This window comes from Macrosteles quadrilineatus, unplaced genomic scaffold (assembly GCF_028750875.1).
Source record: "Macrosteles quadrilineatus isolate MER2022 unplaced genomic scaffold, UCM_ALF_1.0 Scaffold_5__1_contigs__length_97177068, whole genome shotgun sequence".
Lineage (NCBI taxonomy): Eukaryota > Metazoa > Arthropoda > Insecta > Hemiptera > Cicadellidae > Macrosteles > Macrosteles quadrilineatus.
The window spans coordinates 25,106,607-25,124,842 of NW_026542598.1; the positions used below are offsets into that span (position 1 = coordinate 25,106,607).

The 18,236-nt window shown below is 34.7% G+C and overlaps 1 protein-coding gene across 1 annotated transcript in view; it reads right to left on the minus strand.

Moving 5' to 3' along the window:
- Nucleotides 1-1,164: 1,164 nt before the first annotated feature.
- Nucleotides 1,165-18,236, minus strand: part of LOC128993931 (uncharacterized) — a 31,612-nt gene continuing 14,540 nt past the window's right edge. The window contains exons 10-19 of the mRNA XM_054418058.1: nucleotides 15,031-15,066; nucleotides 13,399-13,425; nucleotides 12,808-12,837; nucleotides 11,816-11,842; nucleotides 9,385-9,468; nucleotides 8,710-8,850; nucleotides 7,588-7,614; nucleotides 6,986-7,123; nucleotides 6,236-6,391; nucleotides 1,165-1,456 (exon numbers count right to left, since the gene is read on the minus strand). Of these exons, the coding sequence (XP_054274033.1) occupies nucleotides 1,211-1,456; nucleotides 6,236-6,391; nucleotides 6,986-7,123; nucleotides 7,588-7,614; nucleotides 8,710-8,850; nucleotides 9,385-9,468; nucleotides 11,816-11,842; nucleotides 12,808-12,837; nucleotides 13,399-13,425; nucleotides 15,031-15,066 (912 nt within the window). The 3' untranslated portion in view covers nucleotides 1,165-1,210. The remainder of the gene's footprint in view (nucleotides 1,457-6,235; nucleotides 6,392-6,985; nucleotides 7,124-7,587; nucleotides 7,615-8,709; nucleotides 8,851-9,384; nucleotides 9,469-11,815; nucleotides 11,843-12,807; nucleotides 12,838-13,398; nucleotides 13,426-15,030; nucleotides 15,067-18,236) is intronic.

Sequence of the window (18,236 nt, forward strand, 5' to 3'; positions counted from 1 at the left end):
ATAGCATTTTAGGATTGCAAATACCTTAATCTAATCGCCTTAAACAGTTTACACACTCCGGACAGCTCGCCTTGACTACTTCATTCATCACTTCCTACGTCGCGGACCTGTTTTCCACCCTTCCCATAGCATTTTAGGATTTGCAAATACCTTTATCTAAGGGTCATAAACAGATTCCATATCCCGAACAGCTCGCCTTTACTACTTCCTTCACCACTTCCTACGTCGCGAACCTGTTTCCTTCCCTTCTAATAGCATTTTAGGATTGCAGATACCTTAATATAATCGTCATAAACAGTCCACACTCCCTATAGCTCGCCTTGACTATTTCCTTCACCAATTCCTACGTCGCGGACCCCTTTTCCTCCCTTCCAATAGAATTTTAGGAATGCCTTTAATATTACCTTTATCTAATCGTTATAAACAGTCCCCACACTCTGGACAGCTCGCCTTGACTACTTCCTTTACCACTTCCTACGTCGCGGACCAGTTTTCCTCCCTTCCTATAAAATTTTAGGAATGCAGATACCTAAATCTAATCGTCATAAACAGTTTCCACACTCCAGACTGCTCTCCTTTACTACTTCCTTCACCACTTCCTACGTTACGGACCTCAAGCTACCGTCGTCATTTGATTATATTTATGATCCATACCGTTTCTGTTCTAATATCTGTGGATTAATGCTATCAGCTATTTCTTTTCTACTGCATTCAAAAGTCAACAGCTGATCATATGTTTTTGTTTATGTGTCAAATACTGCTTCCATAAGGATTACATTGAAACTTTGAGACCCAGTGGGGCGCCTTCACTTGCTGTTAAAAAACATATGTTGCTTTATTGAAATGGCTATAATGACAAATTAAATAAACAAATGATGTAATAAAGATATAACCGGATTTTATTTACTCATTCTACGCGTGCACTGCACAGTGCATTGTACGTTATAGTAATAAAGTATTATTTAAAAATCTAAAGTGTATTATGAAGCCATGTTACAAATTTCTACAATTCGATCTATAAAAGGTTAAAAGTATTAATTAAGAATAGTAAACTATGAACTATGCTTAAGTACATCTGTGTCCACGTATCTAAATCGCTTCATTGTAAAACAGGGAAGGGTTTTTAAAATATACATGGGAAGGTAAAATGTACAGATAGTGTAATGCAATTCTGTATTTCGCTACTTGTACTTTACAGCAGATTGTCTTTTTAAGTATTTGTGCCGTCTTCCTCAGGAGTATTTGTGTCGTCTTCCTCAGGAGTATTTGTGTCGTCTTCCTCAGGAGTATTTGTGTCGTCTTCCTCAGGAGTATTTGTGTCGTCTTCCTCAGGAGTATTTGTGTCGTCTTCCTCAGGAGTATTCGTGCTGCTTTCCTCAGCCTTGGATTGTTCCATCACTTGGCATGAAACCGTGTATTTGGTAATGTCATCATATCCTCCAATTACTGAAATCACCTAAAAAGTAACAGATTCATTTATTATAAACCACTTAAACGTAGTTAAGTGTACTTTTGATAACCTGTGCAACGGAAATTCACTCCCCACAAAAAAAGGATAACGTTTCTGCCCTTTTGTCTATTTACTTCCTAGCTTTAAATTTTAAATTCAACATTGAATTATAGATTAAGTAGCATAAAATGAAATACTTATAAAAATGAAAGTATGGATGTGAGTACCCATAATATTTTTAGGTAAAGAGTTAGTTTAATCCCACTCAACAGCATTGTATTATTTGATAAATAATCAAAAGAGTTAGGCCATAGAACTGATCATCCTTCGTTTGTTCTCTTGAAGTAGACTGTTTTAGGACTAGTTCCTCTTCAGCCATTGTGTCTCGTTAGGGGTTATTTGTTAGAAAAGAGCATGCGTTTTTAGTGTCTTTCCGCGAACTCACAGGGGAGAATAGTAGTAATAGTGTTATCCTCACCCCACTATTTGGGTGACGATAATAATAGTGTGGATAGAGAGAGGTCAGGGGCTTGATATTTTAGTCTTTTAAGAACTCAAGCCATTTATAACACAGAAATTAAATTTTGAAGCAGAACTCTGTATCTTTTGTCTCATATTTTTGAACGACGTTATTTTCATAATATTTTCATTAAAAAAGAAAACAGAAAGTATAAGAAAGTAAGAAGAAGTTAGAAAGTATTTAATTTTAACTACGTAAAAATTCAATACTGTCAGACCTGGTTGGTACGCCAACCTAATGAATATCTAGCATCGGCCACTAGGCCAGGTTTAGGGAGTTTAGCTAGTAAACTAAAGCTCAAAGTTAATAATTAAAACAAAATGAGGCATAAATATTCAAGGCCGTCACAGAAGCCAACGGCCATCTTGGATTTTCCCGTCATAAGAGCTATGTTAATTTCATTATCTTCAATCGGCCGCTGAAGAGTTATCTACCATCTCAAAATATTTTGTTCAGATATCAATGTGATAGTAGTTTAAATATGTAGTGCATTGTTGTATTAGAAAACTGTCACTGTCTTTGTAGTTTTTAAATTGTTTTATAAGTTAGAACGTCAAGGCTCTGGGAATTCTTAAGCATAGCCTTAATATTGGTTATTTATCCATTTAAGTGGCCCCTTAAAAAATTTTTTTACAACGTTAAAAATGTATCATATTTATGGTTACTGCTTTGTCTTTTTACTTTGTAAATTTTTTGAATGATTCTTAAAGATCTATTTTACAAACATTTTTCAATTTTTTTTTATAAACAAAGAGCTGTAATCTGGGACAAAGGGAAGTCAGAAGTATTTTATTTTGCAATTGTTTTGTTTCACATCTGATGATGTTTGATTTGAATTGAAAGTTGTTACTCTCTAGCTTTGAGTCGGTGTAGGGTCCTTCTTCCACGGCTTTCTTGTTGTGTAGGTAGGGCTATGCAGGACTACAAACATAGCACACCCACGGTGTTAGACGTGGACTGTGAAGGTTACCTGTCTCAGATCCAAGTTTAACTTGTTTCCCAACTTCAATTTCAGTGTAATTATTCTCATCATGCCGTTTTAAGGTTGGTTGATCATCAAATGGGTAAATCTCGCGAAATAATGGGGTTTTATGAGTTTTTAAAGGTTATACCTAGATGGCAAGTTACTGGGGCTATGATTATACCAGCAGCGTTACAGCCTATTTATCATTATTTGTCAGATTATTGGGTATTTGTTTTTTTTTTATCACTGAAAATCCCACCCTGAGGCCAATTTTCTGTGACAATCTAGGTTAGGATTTTAGCTCTTGTAATTCAATTAATTGTAATTAGTATTAATTAGTATCGTATTGTATTGTATTAGTATTGTATTGTAATTAGTAGTAGTTATTTGTGTTACTAAGGCTTCCTGGCATTTTAAATACTCATCTTTTTAGAGTATAATTTAACTTCCTCATTAAAAAGTCCCCAGGGCTCAATTTAGTTAGTTTCAAGACTTCGGATTAGCTTCTAACCTAGGGCTGCTTTCACTCAGGAAATTTTCTAATAAGTGTACTAATAGGATTCTTAGCCTAAATATTTTGTCTTATTAAGTTTTTGAAGGCTTAACTTTAGTCACCCAGTTAGGCTTAGGCATTTGGGTGCTGTCAATATTATTTTTAAAGTGTCCATTGCTTTTGCTTTTCTGGAAACAGACTGTCAAGCCTAAACTCACACCCAAAGATTCCATTAATGCTAGGATGGCTGTTTTGGTGTTTAAATCCTGCATTTTGCCATCATTAAACTTTCCAACAAGTTTGATTCGATTATTAAATTTTTTTTGTAGAAATCAGCTTACCTTGTGTTGTAAATTTTCAGCAGGTAACATGGGTAAATTGCAAGCCACTTCTCAAACTCTTAGCTTTTGAGTCTCTGTAGGGATTATTTCAGTTCATGAACAAAGGATGCTTGAAAGTAACTACAAACCTCTATATGATCAAAATAATATTTTTTTTAGGTATTTTGGACCTTTTTCTGGGAATGCCACACTTGTACAACAGGGTTCCTGCGTGGACGCAATCATGAAGGTCCAGCTGAACGCCAACCGACCCAGCTGGTCCAGGGTTTAGTTTCTGGGTCGAGGAACGCAACTGCTTCTCTCCATTTCTGCTTGAGGGGAACATTGACTTCGGCGTGGCCACTGACCTTCACCGATGTGCCACTATTTATATATTTATTTTTATGTGTCTAATCTTGTGCTATTATTTATTTAACGAATCCATTTTTGTTAACTAGTCTTAAGTATTTACTGCTTTCACTTGATCTTGTAAGAACGTTTCAAATCGAGTTAAGTTCACCATAAGTTGTAGGGCTTATACAATATTGAGATTGGAACCTATTGGAACAGTTTTTAATCAATGGTTTAAATTTTTTCTGTTCCCTTGTCGCCTTTTCTTGCCCCTGCGGCTCTTACTGCAACCTTTCTGTAAAATTTTAAATCCAGCAATTAAAGTTATTTGACTAGTTTGAAGATGTTCATGTTGGTACTTTTTTGCCTCCTTTCCACTCAAAGACATTTTCGTTGGGTAGGGTGTTAGCTCTCCTACCCATTCCGCAGTGTTGGCACTCCGCAGTCGGGTGCGCTTCATGGGAAGCAGACTGGGCAGGCTAATGGGTAAGCAGTGGTAGTAACTATACAGTACAGTAATATTTTATGAGGGAACTTTTGAACCATAAGTTTCACAGCAATTGAGGTAGAACCATTTTTTTGTTTAGAACCATAAGGACTATAGCGTACAAAATTTTAATTAAAATTTGTTGTACTTATTTAGGTCTTTAGTTCTGTACATATACACACATACAGACGTCACTTCGAAAACCACTTATTGGGATTAGGGGGACCCGAAACAATCCACCCAAACTCAGACTCGAAAATTTTAAATAAAACAATAACTTCTTTATATAATATACATAAGGGGAGAAAGTAAAAGCTAACACTTAAAATACTAATTATAACCTATTACAGTGTTCAAAAGTGTCTAACATGTTTTCAAAACTCTAATCTGTAATTATTGTGAATATTAGTACAGTATAATTTATATTATTAGTAATTTTGTATTGACCTGAAAATGCAAAATGTATTAGCCTACTGTATTGTCAATTTGGCCCAATAAAAGATTTTATTGGTTTTCATTTGTACATTTTAGATTTAATGACTCGTTTTATACGAAATTTTTCATATCACAAATAAACATGACTAGTTTTTTTTTTTTTTTTTTTTTTTTTTTTTTTTTTTTTTTTTTTTACAATTACATTTGATTTTTTTGCGATTCTTTTGAGTTTAATGTCATGTAGGAGTTTCATTTAGTGGCAAAAATTCTCAAAATTTTACTTTGTAAATTTTTAATTTTGCCATTTTTAAGTTGGTAAAAATGTTTTTAGAAGCACTTACGACCGACCTTTTTTAGGTTTATACCAAAAATATACGGAAAGTAAATAAAAGAAACGTCTTATAACACTTAAAACATATATTTACGCTTATACTGTTACTCACAAGACGGTAAATATACAAAACAGATGGTAAGTGGTGATCGATTTCGATTGGACATTCCAATCATCAACCACAAAATGATTGGAGATGATCATTTGGTGATGATTGGAGTGTCCAATCGAAATCGATCACCACTTACCATCTGTTTTGTATATTTACCGTCTTGTGAGTAACAGTATAAGCGTAAATATATGTTTTAAGTGTTATAAGACGTTTCTTTTATTTACTTTCCGTAAATTTAATAACACGTACAATGCTGATCAAGAAGTTATTTACCAAAAATATCGCCAATAAGGCTTCTATTTGTTAATTAGTTTTTAACATTTACGAAATGGTGGACTAGGGTAAACTTAAGCCCAATAATAGAAAATACGTTACTATAGTTCGGCCGCTTCGATAGCGACCTGCGCGCTAATGCTAACCAATGCTAGAGGAGGTCGCTAAGCGGCCGAACTATAGACATTGTTGACTTATTTTGGTTAAAACTGTTTCCAGCATACTGTGCTACGCCTTTTTCACGATACCCTGAACAAGTGACAAAATATGACAAAACGATAGCAATATTAATGTAACAACGAAAATCAACTGTTTTGAAAAATCATGACCAAATACGAATGAACACAAAGTGTTCTTAAAAACAAGTTTTTATACGGTTTTGATTTTAAGTCAAAGTCGCCCAAACGTGTAATAGAAACAAAACCACATTGACTCTTTAATAAGGAAACCCTAAACAAAATATATACTTTCACAATATATTTAAAATGTGTACACTTACCTTTCCAGAACTTTCGTAGTACATTCGAGGGTAACCATGCGGCTTTTCTTCTATCGGACAGAGTTTATCAATGAATCCTCCACCGACGACATCCACATGAACTACGAGCAAGACGACCCAAATGTATATACTCCTCCACTTATCCCTCAACCAATTCTGGTAAACATAAATAACAATATATTTCTCAATACTACAATAAATATGAGGCCTGTATATTTTCCGTAAATAATTTTATCATGGATGTAACATAATTTGTAAAGTAAGTACTGATATTAGAATTAGAAAATATTTATAACATTTTGTCAGACGAGATGCCAAAGTGAAATGCAGTCCCCTTAATTTGACAGACCAACAATCAAAAAATGGGATGCTCTCAACGTCCCATTATTGGTTGGCATACGCCGGTGGATACGGTGGATACCCACCAACCACCACCACCATTTAACCAGAACCATCAGCCATTTAACCCATGAACCATGAACCATTTAATTGTCCTATCAGCAATGTGCTATAATTTATACAAAATAATGTGATATGATTTAAACTGTGTTTACAGCTTAGTTTTGTGTTACTAAGGAACTTTGATAATGTCACATAATTTAATGTCTGATGAAATTTGGTCGTTTATAACAATTGTTCGGTGTCTTCTCCTCCTATTGAGTTTGTAATCATCAACATCGCTTGGCTCAAAAAAAAGGAGTCCAACATTGCCTGTTAAAGTTTTAAACTATTTATGAATAATTAGCTCACCATTCGATCCTCTACAGCCCCTTCCAGTACATTCTTCTCGACATTTCGGATTAGTACAACTTTATCTTTGTCGATCTTGTGAAATAGCGTGTAAATAGCTTTGCCTTTGTAGGTTTTGTATCTTTCTTCGTATTCAGCCTAGAATCCCCCCAAAAATAATAGGTTTATAAAACTTGGTTCGACGTAGAACTTGATCTAGGTCTGAATTTCAAAATAGTGTAGCCTTTCTTTCATTGAAGTGGACTTCCCTAATTTACATTAACGTAAGATATTAATACCTTTCACCCTAAAACGTTGGCAATTTTTTTATAAACCATTTATTATGTTCTGTAATTTAATTTGATAGTTGTATCTTCGGTAAATGGATCATACATAGTGAGGAAGATTTGAAAAAATAAGACTAAAGATCATTTGTTTTAAATAATTGTATAAAGTTGGGTAATTCATCCTTGATAAACATCCATCGATTTTGGTTAAGTAGGTATGATAAAAAAATTATTAAACTTTGCCCCCTTGTAGCCCAAGCCTCTAAACGATTAGCCAGCAAAATATTTTGTCTCGTTATCATAGCTTACTAGTTGAGATAATAATTAGATACTTACTTTGTCAGTTATGAAGAATATTTGGAACTGTAAAAAAGGGTCAATCGTTATTAGAGACAAGCACGTTAAACAGATAGTTCAGCACTAAACTGAATAAAACAGCATTTGTTTGCGATTGTTTCTGTTTTTGTAGTTTTTCAATGTGATTTGGTTTAATCAATATATTATACTGAATGTGTTTGGTAAACAATGTAAACATTAAACTATGTTCCGCTATCGTAGTTCATGATACTCTTAGCACGAAGGATGCTAAGCAATGAAATCACAGCAATTGCCAAAGACGTGTGGATTTCATAATAAAGAGTTGAATGAATTGGTTTTGGAAAACATATTGAACGGATATTGCTTAAGATGTATATTTAAAATATACTTTTAATATTATTATTCCTTACGGATTGAATGAATAAACTGTTTAAATTAACTAAAAGACTGGGACGCACCACAGTATTTGTGGTTTAAATTGACTAAAATACTGAGAAGCACCCAATATTTTTGTTTTAAATTGACTAAAATACTGAAAAGCACCCAATATTTTTGTTTTAAATTGACTAAAATACTGAGAAGCACCCAGTATTTTTGTTTTAAATTGACTAAAATACTGAGAAGCACCCAATATTTTTGTTTTAAACTGACTAAAATACTGAGAAGCACCCAATATTGTTGTTTTAAATTGACTACAAGACTGTGGTGCACCAGAATTTGTGGTTCAAATTTATTGTAAGACTAAGACGCACCCAATATTTGTGGTTTTAATTGATACGAGACTGTAATGTACCCAGTATTTAGTGTCTACTTCGAACAAATGTTTCATGACCTCTTAACAAAGTTTGGGTTTTGGATGCATAAGCCCTTTGTTTAATAAATAAAAACCAAAAGTAAGCTATTAAAAATTATACTTTGATTTAAATTGAGCCAATTGGCAAGAGAGTAATTAATCAAGAAATAGGTAGTTAAACATTTTTTAGATTTGTTTCAATCTAACTTACGAAAGGTATGGCAGATCGAAGTGTCTATGATTTTGAATTAATTCATACCACATGCATCTCCATCTATTTAATAACACTTTTAGTAGTTCAGATGTGTTTATTAACCAAATTAGAGTAGGCCAGAAACTAGGCTCACCTTATCTTTCAAGTCAATCGATTCATCACTCCAATATAGTCCGTGTTTCCTCTTAAACTCATTTGAGAAACTATCTCTTTTGACAGTTAAGAAAATTCCATTATTAACATTGTTCCTTGCGAACTCCGCTGCAGCTCTAGCCTGAACAATGCATACAATATTTTTAGTTACATAAGTTCTAAATTTAGGCTTTTAGTTTTCAATATAAAACCGTAATTTTTTTGTGTGCAATGTATGAATATATTTTTTTTTTAATGACTCAAAAATCCGCATTGCACATTCGCTTAGTTATAACATTGACTATTGAATACTGAAGTTATATTAATAGTCAAAGGTTATATTTTGAGAACATTACTAACATTACAAACCGTGGCAATCTTTGAGGGCCTAAAAATGTACAATGGCTGACGAAAACACTTCAGAAAGATACCAAAAGGTACATCATCGGTGGGACATAGTTCGACGTTTGATAAATCTACCAATTTCCCTTCACTAGTTATGTGAGTTGTATTAGGAATTTTTAGGAAATGAATGCAGGATACAGGAAAGGGTTGTTGGCAATGTTTTAAGAAACATAACAGAATGTACCTGTAAAGAAGGGAATTTTAAAATTGAACGTTAATTAGAAATCTGACATACTATAAAAAGGTTCTAATTACAAGCAGGATAACTTACCTGGTATTCCTCAGCATTATATGGTTTCAAATAAACCGCAAGTACTTTGTCCTTGTAGTTTTCGTGCCTGTTTTCATACTCCTTCTAAAATAAAAAATGTAAATGTCACATTCACTGATTGTCAATCTTAACCATTTCGCAGACAATATTGCCGGTATTTTTATTACAATCGATTGAACATACTCCATTATTAGGCCACACATCCAGAATGTGTTGCTATCAGACAGTGTATTTAGATGTTAGACGTGGCTGATACTTTAAGCTAGAGTAGACGTTACATCACTTTTGTTTCGTTCTACCATAGGCAATATTTTATAAGTCTAAAATAATAATATATGTACGAAACTGCTACAATTTACAATAAAACACACCTATTGTTTATTCATATTATTTTAAGTTAAATACTGTACTCTTATATGTTTCTTTGAAATGGCGACCAACGACTTTTCTTTTAAGTATGTATATTAAGCCAACTATGAATGGAGATGAGTGTAGGATGATTGGCTTAATTTTATAGTCTTGTAAGTGACTAAGGCCGACATATTGCCTAGACACAGCTGTTAGATAATAGCCCATAACTAAGGGGCCTACAGTTTATAGTGCAATCCGAACCACATTTTTGCATTTCGATTAACGAATTGGTCTAGTTATCAGGATAGTACTGCGGATAGTGGTAGTATTCATAGTGCATGTATACAGTTAAGACATGTATTAAGATGTATACAGTTTGATGTAATGTTTTAATAGACGTTGAGGTGAAATAATGTTGTACATTTATATACCTTACATCATAGAGAGAGTAATGTTTCAACAAGATAACTGAAAGTTAACTAAAATAATGTAATATATTTTATGCCACACTACACTATTTTGACGAACTTCCCATCCAAGGATTTAGTCCAGAAACCAGCTGTTTGCCGCCAGCTTAATCAAAAGGGGTTTCATTGCGTACTACTGTACTGTAATGAGTTTTACCAAGGCCCCTCTCGAAAAACAGGCCATGACAGGATCCATGACATCACATTAGTGGATAGATTTCATTGATAAATTCATTGCCATCACCATTCCCATATGTTTTAGGTAAATAAACTAGCTAGCTGTTTGTAAGATTTTAATGGCGAGAGTTTAGTACAACTATCCACCACTGTGACGTAGTGTTGCGCTGCCCGTGCTGCAGCATGGCCTGTTATTTCTAGTGGGGCCTTGGTTTTACCTGACACCAATCAGCTGATTATACTGTATTTGGGTGGCAATGAGTGGTTATAACAAAAACATAACCTCTCGACTAGTGATTTTTAGTCCTTTAGTTAATATAAGGATTTGAACGGATTTAGTAGTATGGCGTAAACTATCGTACGTCACTCGTCCAAAATGTGTTTACCGGACTCGTATGGTAATCCCGTACTCGACAAACACTCGTCAAGTAAACACTTATTTTCAGGACTAGTAACGTAATATACTATTTACCTAAGCACCATATGATCTAACAGTCATATTCATGCCTGTTAAGAAAACATGTCCTTCTAGTTCATGCCTGTCTAGTTCATGTCCGGTGACACTGATCGCAGGTGTCGATGAAATTGTGTTTCTATTATTTTATGGTTGATTACATGATTTGTAGTTTACGGTTTGGTTATATAATTAGGGGATAAGTTGTTGTTTATGATTATATCATTTTATTTGGTTTAACGAGGTTTTAAATAACTGAAACAACAAAAAAACAAAAATCATAAACAAAAACACGACCATAGCAGCACAGGACGGAACTATCAATACAATACTATAGTCTTCAAGTGATACTTAATATACAAAGGGGGCATATTTAATCTACGGTGGCTATCTCTATCTAGCTACCTCTAGCCAAAAACCTCACATATTAAAGAATCTAACTTCTTACTCTTAAATTTAAATATAATTTAAATTACCTAATATTATTACAAAATAGTTGCCACATGGTTGTAAAAAATATTATATGTAATTTTTTCTATCAAATTTATTCAGACAATTATCCTGCAAATCTAACGATAAAATTTTTTTATCGGTTCATACATAAGAGAGAAAACTAATTTTTATGATACCGCACACAATTAAAACGGTTATTTGCTAAACTCGCAGTGAGCCAAATTGATATATTTTGATACACATTATTGTGAACAAATATTTTCAATAGGGTTGAGCACAAAACATAAAGAATATACTTTGATAACTGAAAGTGCCCATGCCTTTAAACAACCATTATACATTTCATACTCTTATAATCAAATTATAGTTAAAATGGTTTCCTATGTGGATTAATAACAATTATTGACCTTTCACTCAGAATCATGATTTTCTATACTCGTTTGTTTAACACTTTTTGCGCAAAATTTTACAATGTTATGACGGAGCTATCTCAAAATTCTAAGTAACCAAACCGTTATCTGATACTCACTTCCGTTTTCACTTCATCCCAATAAATCTGAAAATAAAAACAAAAAAAATTATAAGATCACAAACTTATCAGGTTTATCACCACAAACGGTTACACGATGTAAACAGTTGACTGGAACACCTATTCGTCCAAATCCTTGAGAATTATATATTTGTCAGTATAATGACTTTATTGGCCACAAAGATGAAATGTTGACCAAATTGCATTAAATTGTTCTGTTCACCATCAAAAGTCCACCTTTTTTTACTTAAGAGGACAATAGTACAAAATTATAGTAGTAGTAGTACTAAATTGGTAGTTGACCAATTTAGACAAATAGGTGGATAAAAGTGTTGGAAAAAAGTTTGGAAAATGTTGAAATCCAATAACAATGCAATGACTTTTCAACTTGAAATGGCATGAAAGACAAGCGATATCAATATAAAGTTAAGTAAACCGATATACAAAGTTTGGAAATGTCCTAAGAAACCAGGAAGTGTTTCGGTATAGTATATCTTGCTTGGATAATGAGCAAAGGTGAAAAATACACTTTTGGTCATATTTGTATGGCAACGAAACTATCATGACTCTGTTGCTCGACGAAAACAACAGTTTGTCAGTGAAAACGCAAATAGCTGCCAACAATGCAACAATATACTACGATTGATTACAGCAATCGACAACAAATCGCTTATTCACAAGCACTCGCACATCCAGGTGAATAAGTGAAGAAAACATTCAGCGGAGGTCCTATACTCTAGATGATTCACTTTTACCCAGTGGCCTAGTAATATAACTACTCTTTAGGCCCGCGACACACGTATTGAAAACATATGGTTATGCTGCAATATGGAAAAAATTAATTGTGTTATTGTTGTTCTGCAAAGGTTGTATGTTTTTTTTTTCAAAAATTATTATTTGTATTTAGATTATATTAGTAGAAAGTAGGTTTAGTAAACAAAGTACGAACAGGAAGAGGTGTGTAAACTACAGAATAAATTAACTTTACTCACAAACCAAGAAGGTTTTCCACTGGCTTTTCTCTGAAACAATAATTATAAAAATTAATTATGTTTAGTTTATTATATTTTTAAAGGGCATGTGACCATAATACAGTACCTGTACATTTTTAATTATATAAATTTACATACTATTATATACATTTGGGTTTAAAATAGGCTTAAACGATCCCGGGAATTTGTAAGCCGAGCGACGCCTCTTCTCTTGATACATTTCCTGAGTTAATATTATTATTTTTTTTTTACCAGTCTAGTCCCTATCATAAAGATGGCTTGGTTTTAATATAAAAAGAAATTAGTGTCTGTAAAAAAACCTAAATATATCTAAATCAGGGGAAAACTTCTTTTAATGGGTGTTTAATTCAACGAATTTCACAACAATCAACCTTAAATATGAAGCAAGAGTACTGTAGTTCAAAACAACTGTTAGGGGTTACACACACGTTTTACTGTATACTGTGTAGGGTTATGTATTTGCAAAGGAGATTCAGACAGTGTATAAATTGTGCCTGGTAGAAAGTAGGCCAAGTTAGTAAACTATGATTATAATTTGTTTTGACGAAAGAATGTAACGATTATACTCACCTTCAAATAAGCTTGAAATCCTGTTGTCTGAAAAAAGATTTTGAAACATATTTATAATACATTTTTTGTAAGAATGCAACATGTATCTATCATATTGGTAAAGCAACTATACACTATACTAAACTATACACTAAATGAAATGGGCGCTAAAATATGGCATTTTCCCTCAAACTGTCGGGGAGCGAACATTAGTGCAAACTTAAGTAGGTACCTGTCGTAGCTTTTCACCCAGATTTCATTGAAGTTTTGTAATCATAATTTAGGTATACAGTAGTAATGTAACAATAGTGATAATTCATGCAAAAAAGAACATTTTTACATCGCAACAGTTGTTTGTAGTACCCAGGAGTTATTTTTGAAAACCATGCTGGGAAGTTAAAATATGCAATTTCTAATAGTACAATTAATTGATCTGACAATTGATTTTTGAAAAATAAGGATTAATGAATTATAAAATACGCAATTTGTAATGTGACATATTTTATAGAAATTAAAATGACAATTGGGTCCAATATGATATCATAATATGTATTATATCATTCCGGAACCCTTAGGACTCACCCGACCTATGCCCGGACACAGTCGGCCAGTGTTGATCCGGTAGCCTTAGGACTCATCTGACCTATGCCCGGACACGGTCGGCCAGTGTTGATCCGGTAGCCTTAGGACTCACCCGACCTATGCCCGGACACAGTCGGCCAGTGTTGATCCGGTAGCCTTAGAACTCACCCGACCTATGCCCGGACACAGTCGGCCAGTGTTGATCCGGTAGCCTTAGGACTCACCCGACCTATGCCCGGACACAGTCGGCCAGTGTTGATCCGGTAGCCTTAGAACTCACCCGACCTATGCCCGGACACAGTCGGCCAGTGTTGATCCGGTAGCCTTAGGACTCACCCGACCTATGCCCGGACACAGTCGGCCAGTGTTGATCCGGTAGCCTTAGAACTCACCCGACCTATGCCCGGACACAGTCGGCCAGTGTTGATCCGGTAGCCTTAGGACTCACCCGACCTATGCCCGGACACAGTCGGCCAGTGTTGATCCGGTAGCCTTAGGACTCATCTGACCTATGCCCGGACACAGTCGGCCAGTGTTGATCCGGTAGCCTTAGGATTCATGTGAACTATGCCCGGACACAGTCGGCCAGTGTTGATCCGGTAGCCTTAGGATTCATGTGAACTATGCCCGGACACAGTCGGCCAGTGTTGATCCGGTAGCCTTAGGACTCACCCGACCTATGCCCGGACACAGTCGGCCAGTGTTGATCCGGTAGCCTTAGGATTCATGTGAACTATGCCCGGACACAGTCGGCCAGTGTTGATCCGGTAGCCTTAGGATTCATGTGAACTATGCCCGGACACAGTTAGTTGGCCAGTGTTGTTCCGGTAGCTAATGCTATTGCTTCGTTTAGCAAGCATTGTTCATTCGTAATGTTAACACTTCTCAGTACCTATATTCTATTCCAAGACCCTGCAAAAGTAGTATGATATTCTCTTGAGCAGTTATTTAGAATACATTGACCTTCAAACGAGTTTAATTTAGAATATAATAAAATATAAAATTAATAAATATATAATTTTATTAGGTAATTACACATTTTTAAACTTAGTTTATCAAACTTCAACTTACGCCTTCTGTTGGAAATGTAATTTCAAACAACTGAAACTAATAAAGCATAATTAGTGATGAGATAGTGCTTAATTTTATATCTTAAACAAAAATAAAAAATGAGGTTAGTAGATAACATTAAGAAAGTTTAACAATGAAATTTTATAACTAAAATAAAAAACGTGTTTAACAAACTATTATGGATACTGATCACAAGCTCAGATCAGAACAAATCTGTCAGATAAAAATCAGTTATCACATAGGCTATGTGTTTATATATATATATTTTTAGATAATCTAACACATTTTCCAATAAGTCAAAGAAATAATATGTTAAGAAAAGTAACTCATATACTACTAAGTATTTATTACCTTACAATTTAAGAAATGCCAGAAGCATTTTTCTTGCAAAAAAGAAAAAGAATACAAGACGGGATTGTTAAATCATTTTAATAGTTATTGTCCATGAAGTTGTTCAATATATCACAATTATTAAAAGACTTCACAACATTATAGGGGGTTAGTTGACTAGGTTAAGTGTTTCTTTATACCATAACAACAGGTTGTCGGGTCGATCTCGGGAGAATTCAGTAGCTTATAGATATATACTGTATTATCAATAAATTGAGAAGGGGACGCCACCTAGGTGCGTATTTTAACCCAAATATGAGTTGAATTGGAGTGTGGATAGAGGTGAGATGATCTTTGTAGCTTTTTTACTGACTAAGATAAGTTGTTTCTGTAGCCAGGATCGTTAAAAAAAGCAAAGATTATGGACAGCTAGGTCCAGATTTGAATTTACTGACTTTTCTTAAAATCGACCCTATGACCTTTTCATTGCCAGGCAATCACTCAAACCATTCAACTTCCCAGCCAGTTAGGTATCAAGTAGACCCTGCTGTCCTAAGATCATTATTCTTTTAATACGTGTATTTGGCTGAAAAGAAGATGATTAGTAGCAAAACGATCTTCTATGAATCAAGGTTTTAAAATATCTTGATGAATCAGATTCATTAAAACCTAATCGTGTTGGTGCTAAAGCATGTAGCCTTTAAGACTAAAGCAAAAAACATCGTCACCAAAGTAGCAAAGACAATGGGGGTGGCCCCTGAAGGGTCCAGTCCAACTCCACGCGGTGGTCACTTTTAGTGCCTAGTACAACTCCCAAAAGTAATGTTACACTTTTATTTGTTCATATTTAATTTATTCATGCGCCAGGATAGGTCAGGTAAGCTTAAGTTAATGATTATGGTTATAGCTTTGGAACATAATTAACACCACGCGGAGTTAAACATGTGAGGTGAGGGACCCGAAGTGTCCACCGAGCGGAGCTGGACAGTCGGGTTTGACAGATTGCTGACCGTTGCGGAGTTGGGATAAGCCCAAGAGATATGTAAAAATGGATTAGTTGTGAGATTAAATCTCTATATAGGAATTTAGGGACACCGAAACTGCCACGTCTTATGATCATAATCCCTACTGAAACTGTTACAGCAATCAGGAAGGATATACGGTTATTTTCGAGTGGGGTATCGGCTCGGCCAGGTAAGATAAGAGACTTATAATTCCCATTTCTGTCTTACCACTTTTCGTTAACATCTTAACAATACTTAAAATAAGTACGATGATTGGAAAAAAAGTGTTTGATTTGCACTTTCGTATTTATATTAAGGGAGCTATTTTTAATGTTATTTAAAGTTTTGGGTGAAACAACTGTTAGGGCTCTGAATAAACCGCACATTACTTCAACTTGTTTTGCCTATTCTCGTGTGAATATATTTAATATTATTTTAGTATTGCTTTTAAATGGTATGTTTTGATAGTAATACATACTAATTAACATATAAAAGTGTACTTCAACGACACGCACCTTTTACTAAAACATATTAAAATAAGGAACAAACTTTGCGTACAAAAGTGAAGATTTTTCAATAGAAAGTAATAGAATAGTTAATAATTATTTAGCACTACGTAAGCAAAAAGTGGTGTATTTATTCACCTAATTCAAACATTATATAGGAACGTACTTTATTATTAGTCATCACTCCTACAGCTCAACACCGACTGAGCCCACCCGGGCGTGAGTCTACGCGACAAAAGAGTGTCGCTGTCGCGTGACCGATCGGTCATCCGCGAGATATGAGGCGACTGTCGCGGTGCACAAAACCGGCCTTACTGATACTACACTTTAATTACAAAAATACCTCAGGTACATACAACAGCTGGTTATAAACGATGAACGTCGCGAGCAACACACGTGATCGCGGCGTGTTCCGTGATAATTTCCCACGATCGCAGCCACATCGATCATATCTATCGATCATATATTGGCAAGACTACAAGAATGAAGTGCCACAAGATAAGAGATATTTATGTGTAGTTTATTCTCATTAGTTACAGTATGGATTAGCCGAATCTTTAAAGAAACACGGTATAGACTTAGCTTTTAGGACAAATAATACAAGAAACAAACAAATGTTACAAGAATGGTTATCTGTAAGGGTGGCAGGTAAGTAGTATAAAAAATCTAATCTGACTATTTTCCTAGTGTTCGTGTGGGGAAAACGTCGCGTTGCACGTTCAAAATAAGATATAACGCCTGATAGATGAAAATCATGACCTTAATAACCCTAACACTGGTTTGGAAATCCTTCATACCTGAACAAAAGGCAATATCTGTAAATTAGCCACCCTGAAAGAATTTTGAAATTTACAAAAACCATATAAAAATTGCAGTAACGACTTATTTCAAACGACAAACTACATTTCAAATCACACGTAATGTTCAATAGTATTTTAAATCAGAGGATTGATCCCAGACCAAGGGGGCAAAGTACAGGTGATAACGATCCCGACGACACGACAACGCAAGGATGACTCCAAGCTACTGGCTCGAGTGAGGAAATGTGCGTTCAACAGGTCTGTTTATTTAAAAACCCCTATTTTAGTATGTGTATGTCACGTGTGACATTTTATGTTTTTGTGTGTCAACGACGCCATGACTGAACGTCTAATTATGGCACAGTGATGCTATAAAGGCCGTAACATTTGTTAACACTGCAGGAGCAGATTGAAGAATACTTTATTGATTTAGCCACAGGATCAGCTCAGGGGCTGTGGATTTTCAGGCACAACTCCCCCATCAGGACAACAAATGTAAGACTGAAGAAGTAAAAACTCTGATATTACATAGATTTAGGTTCTTCGCTTACGAATCATTTAGCGAT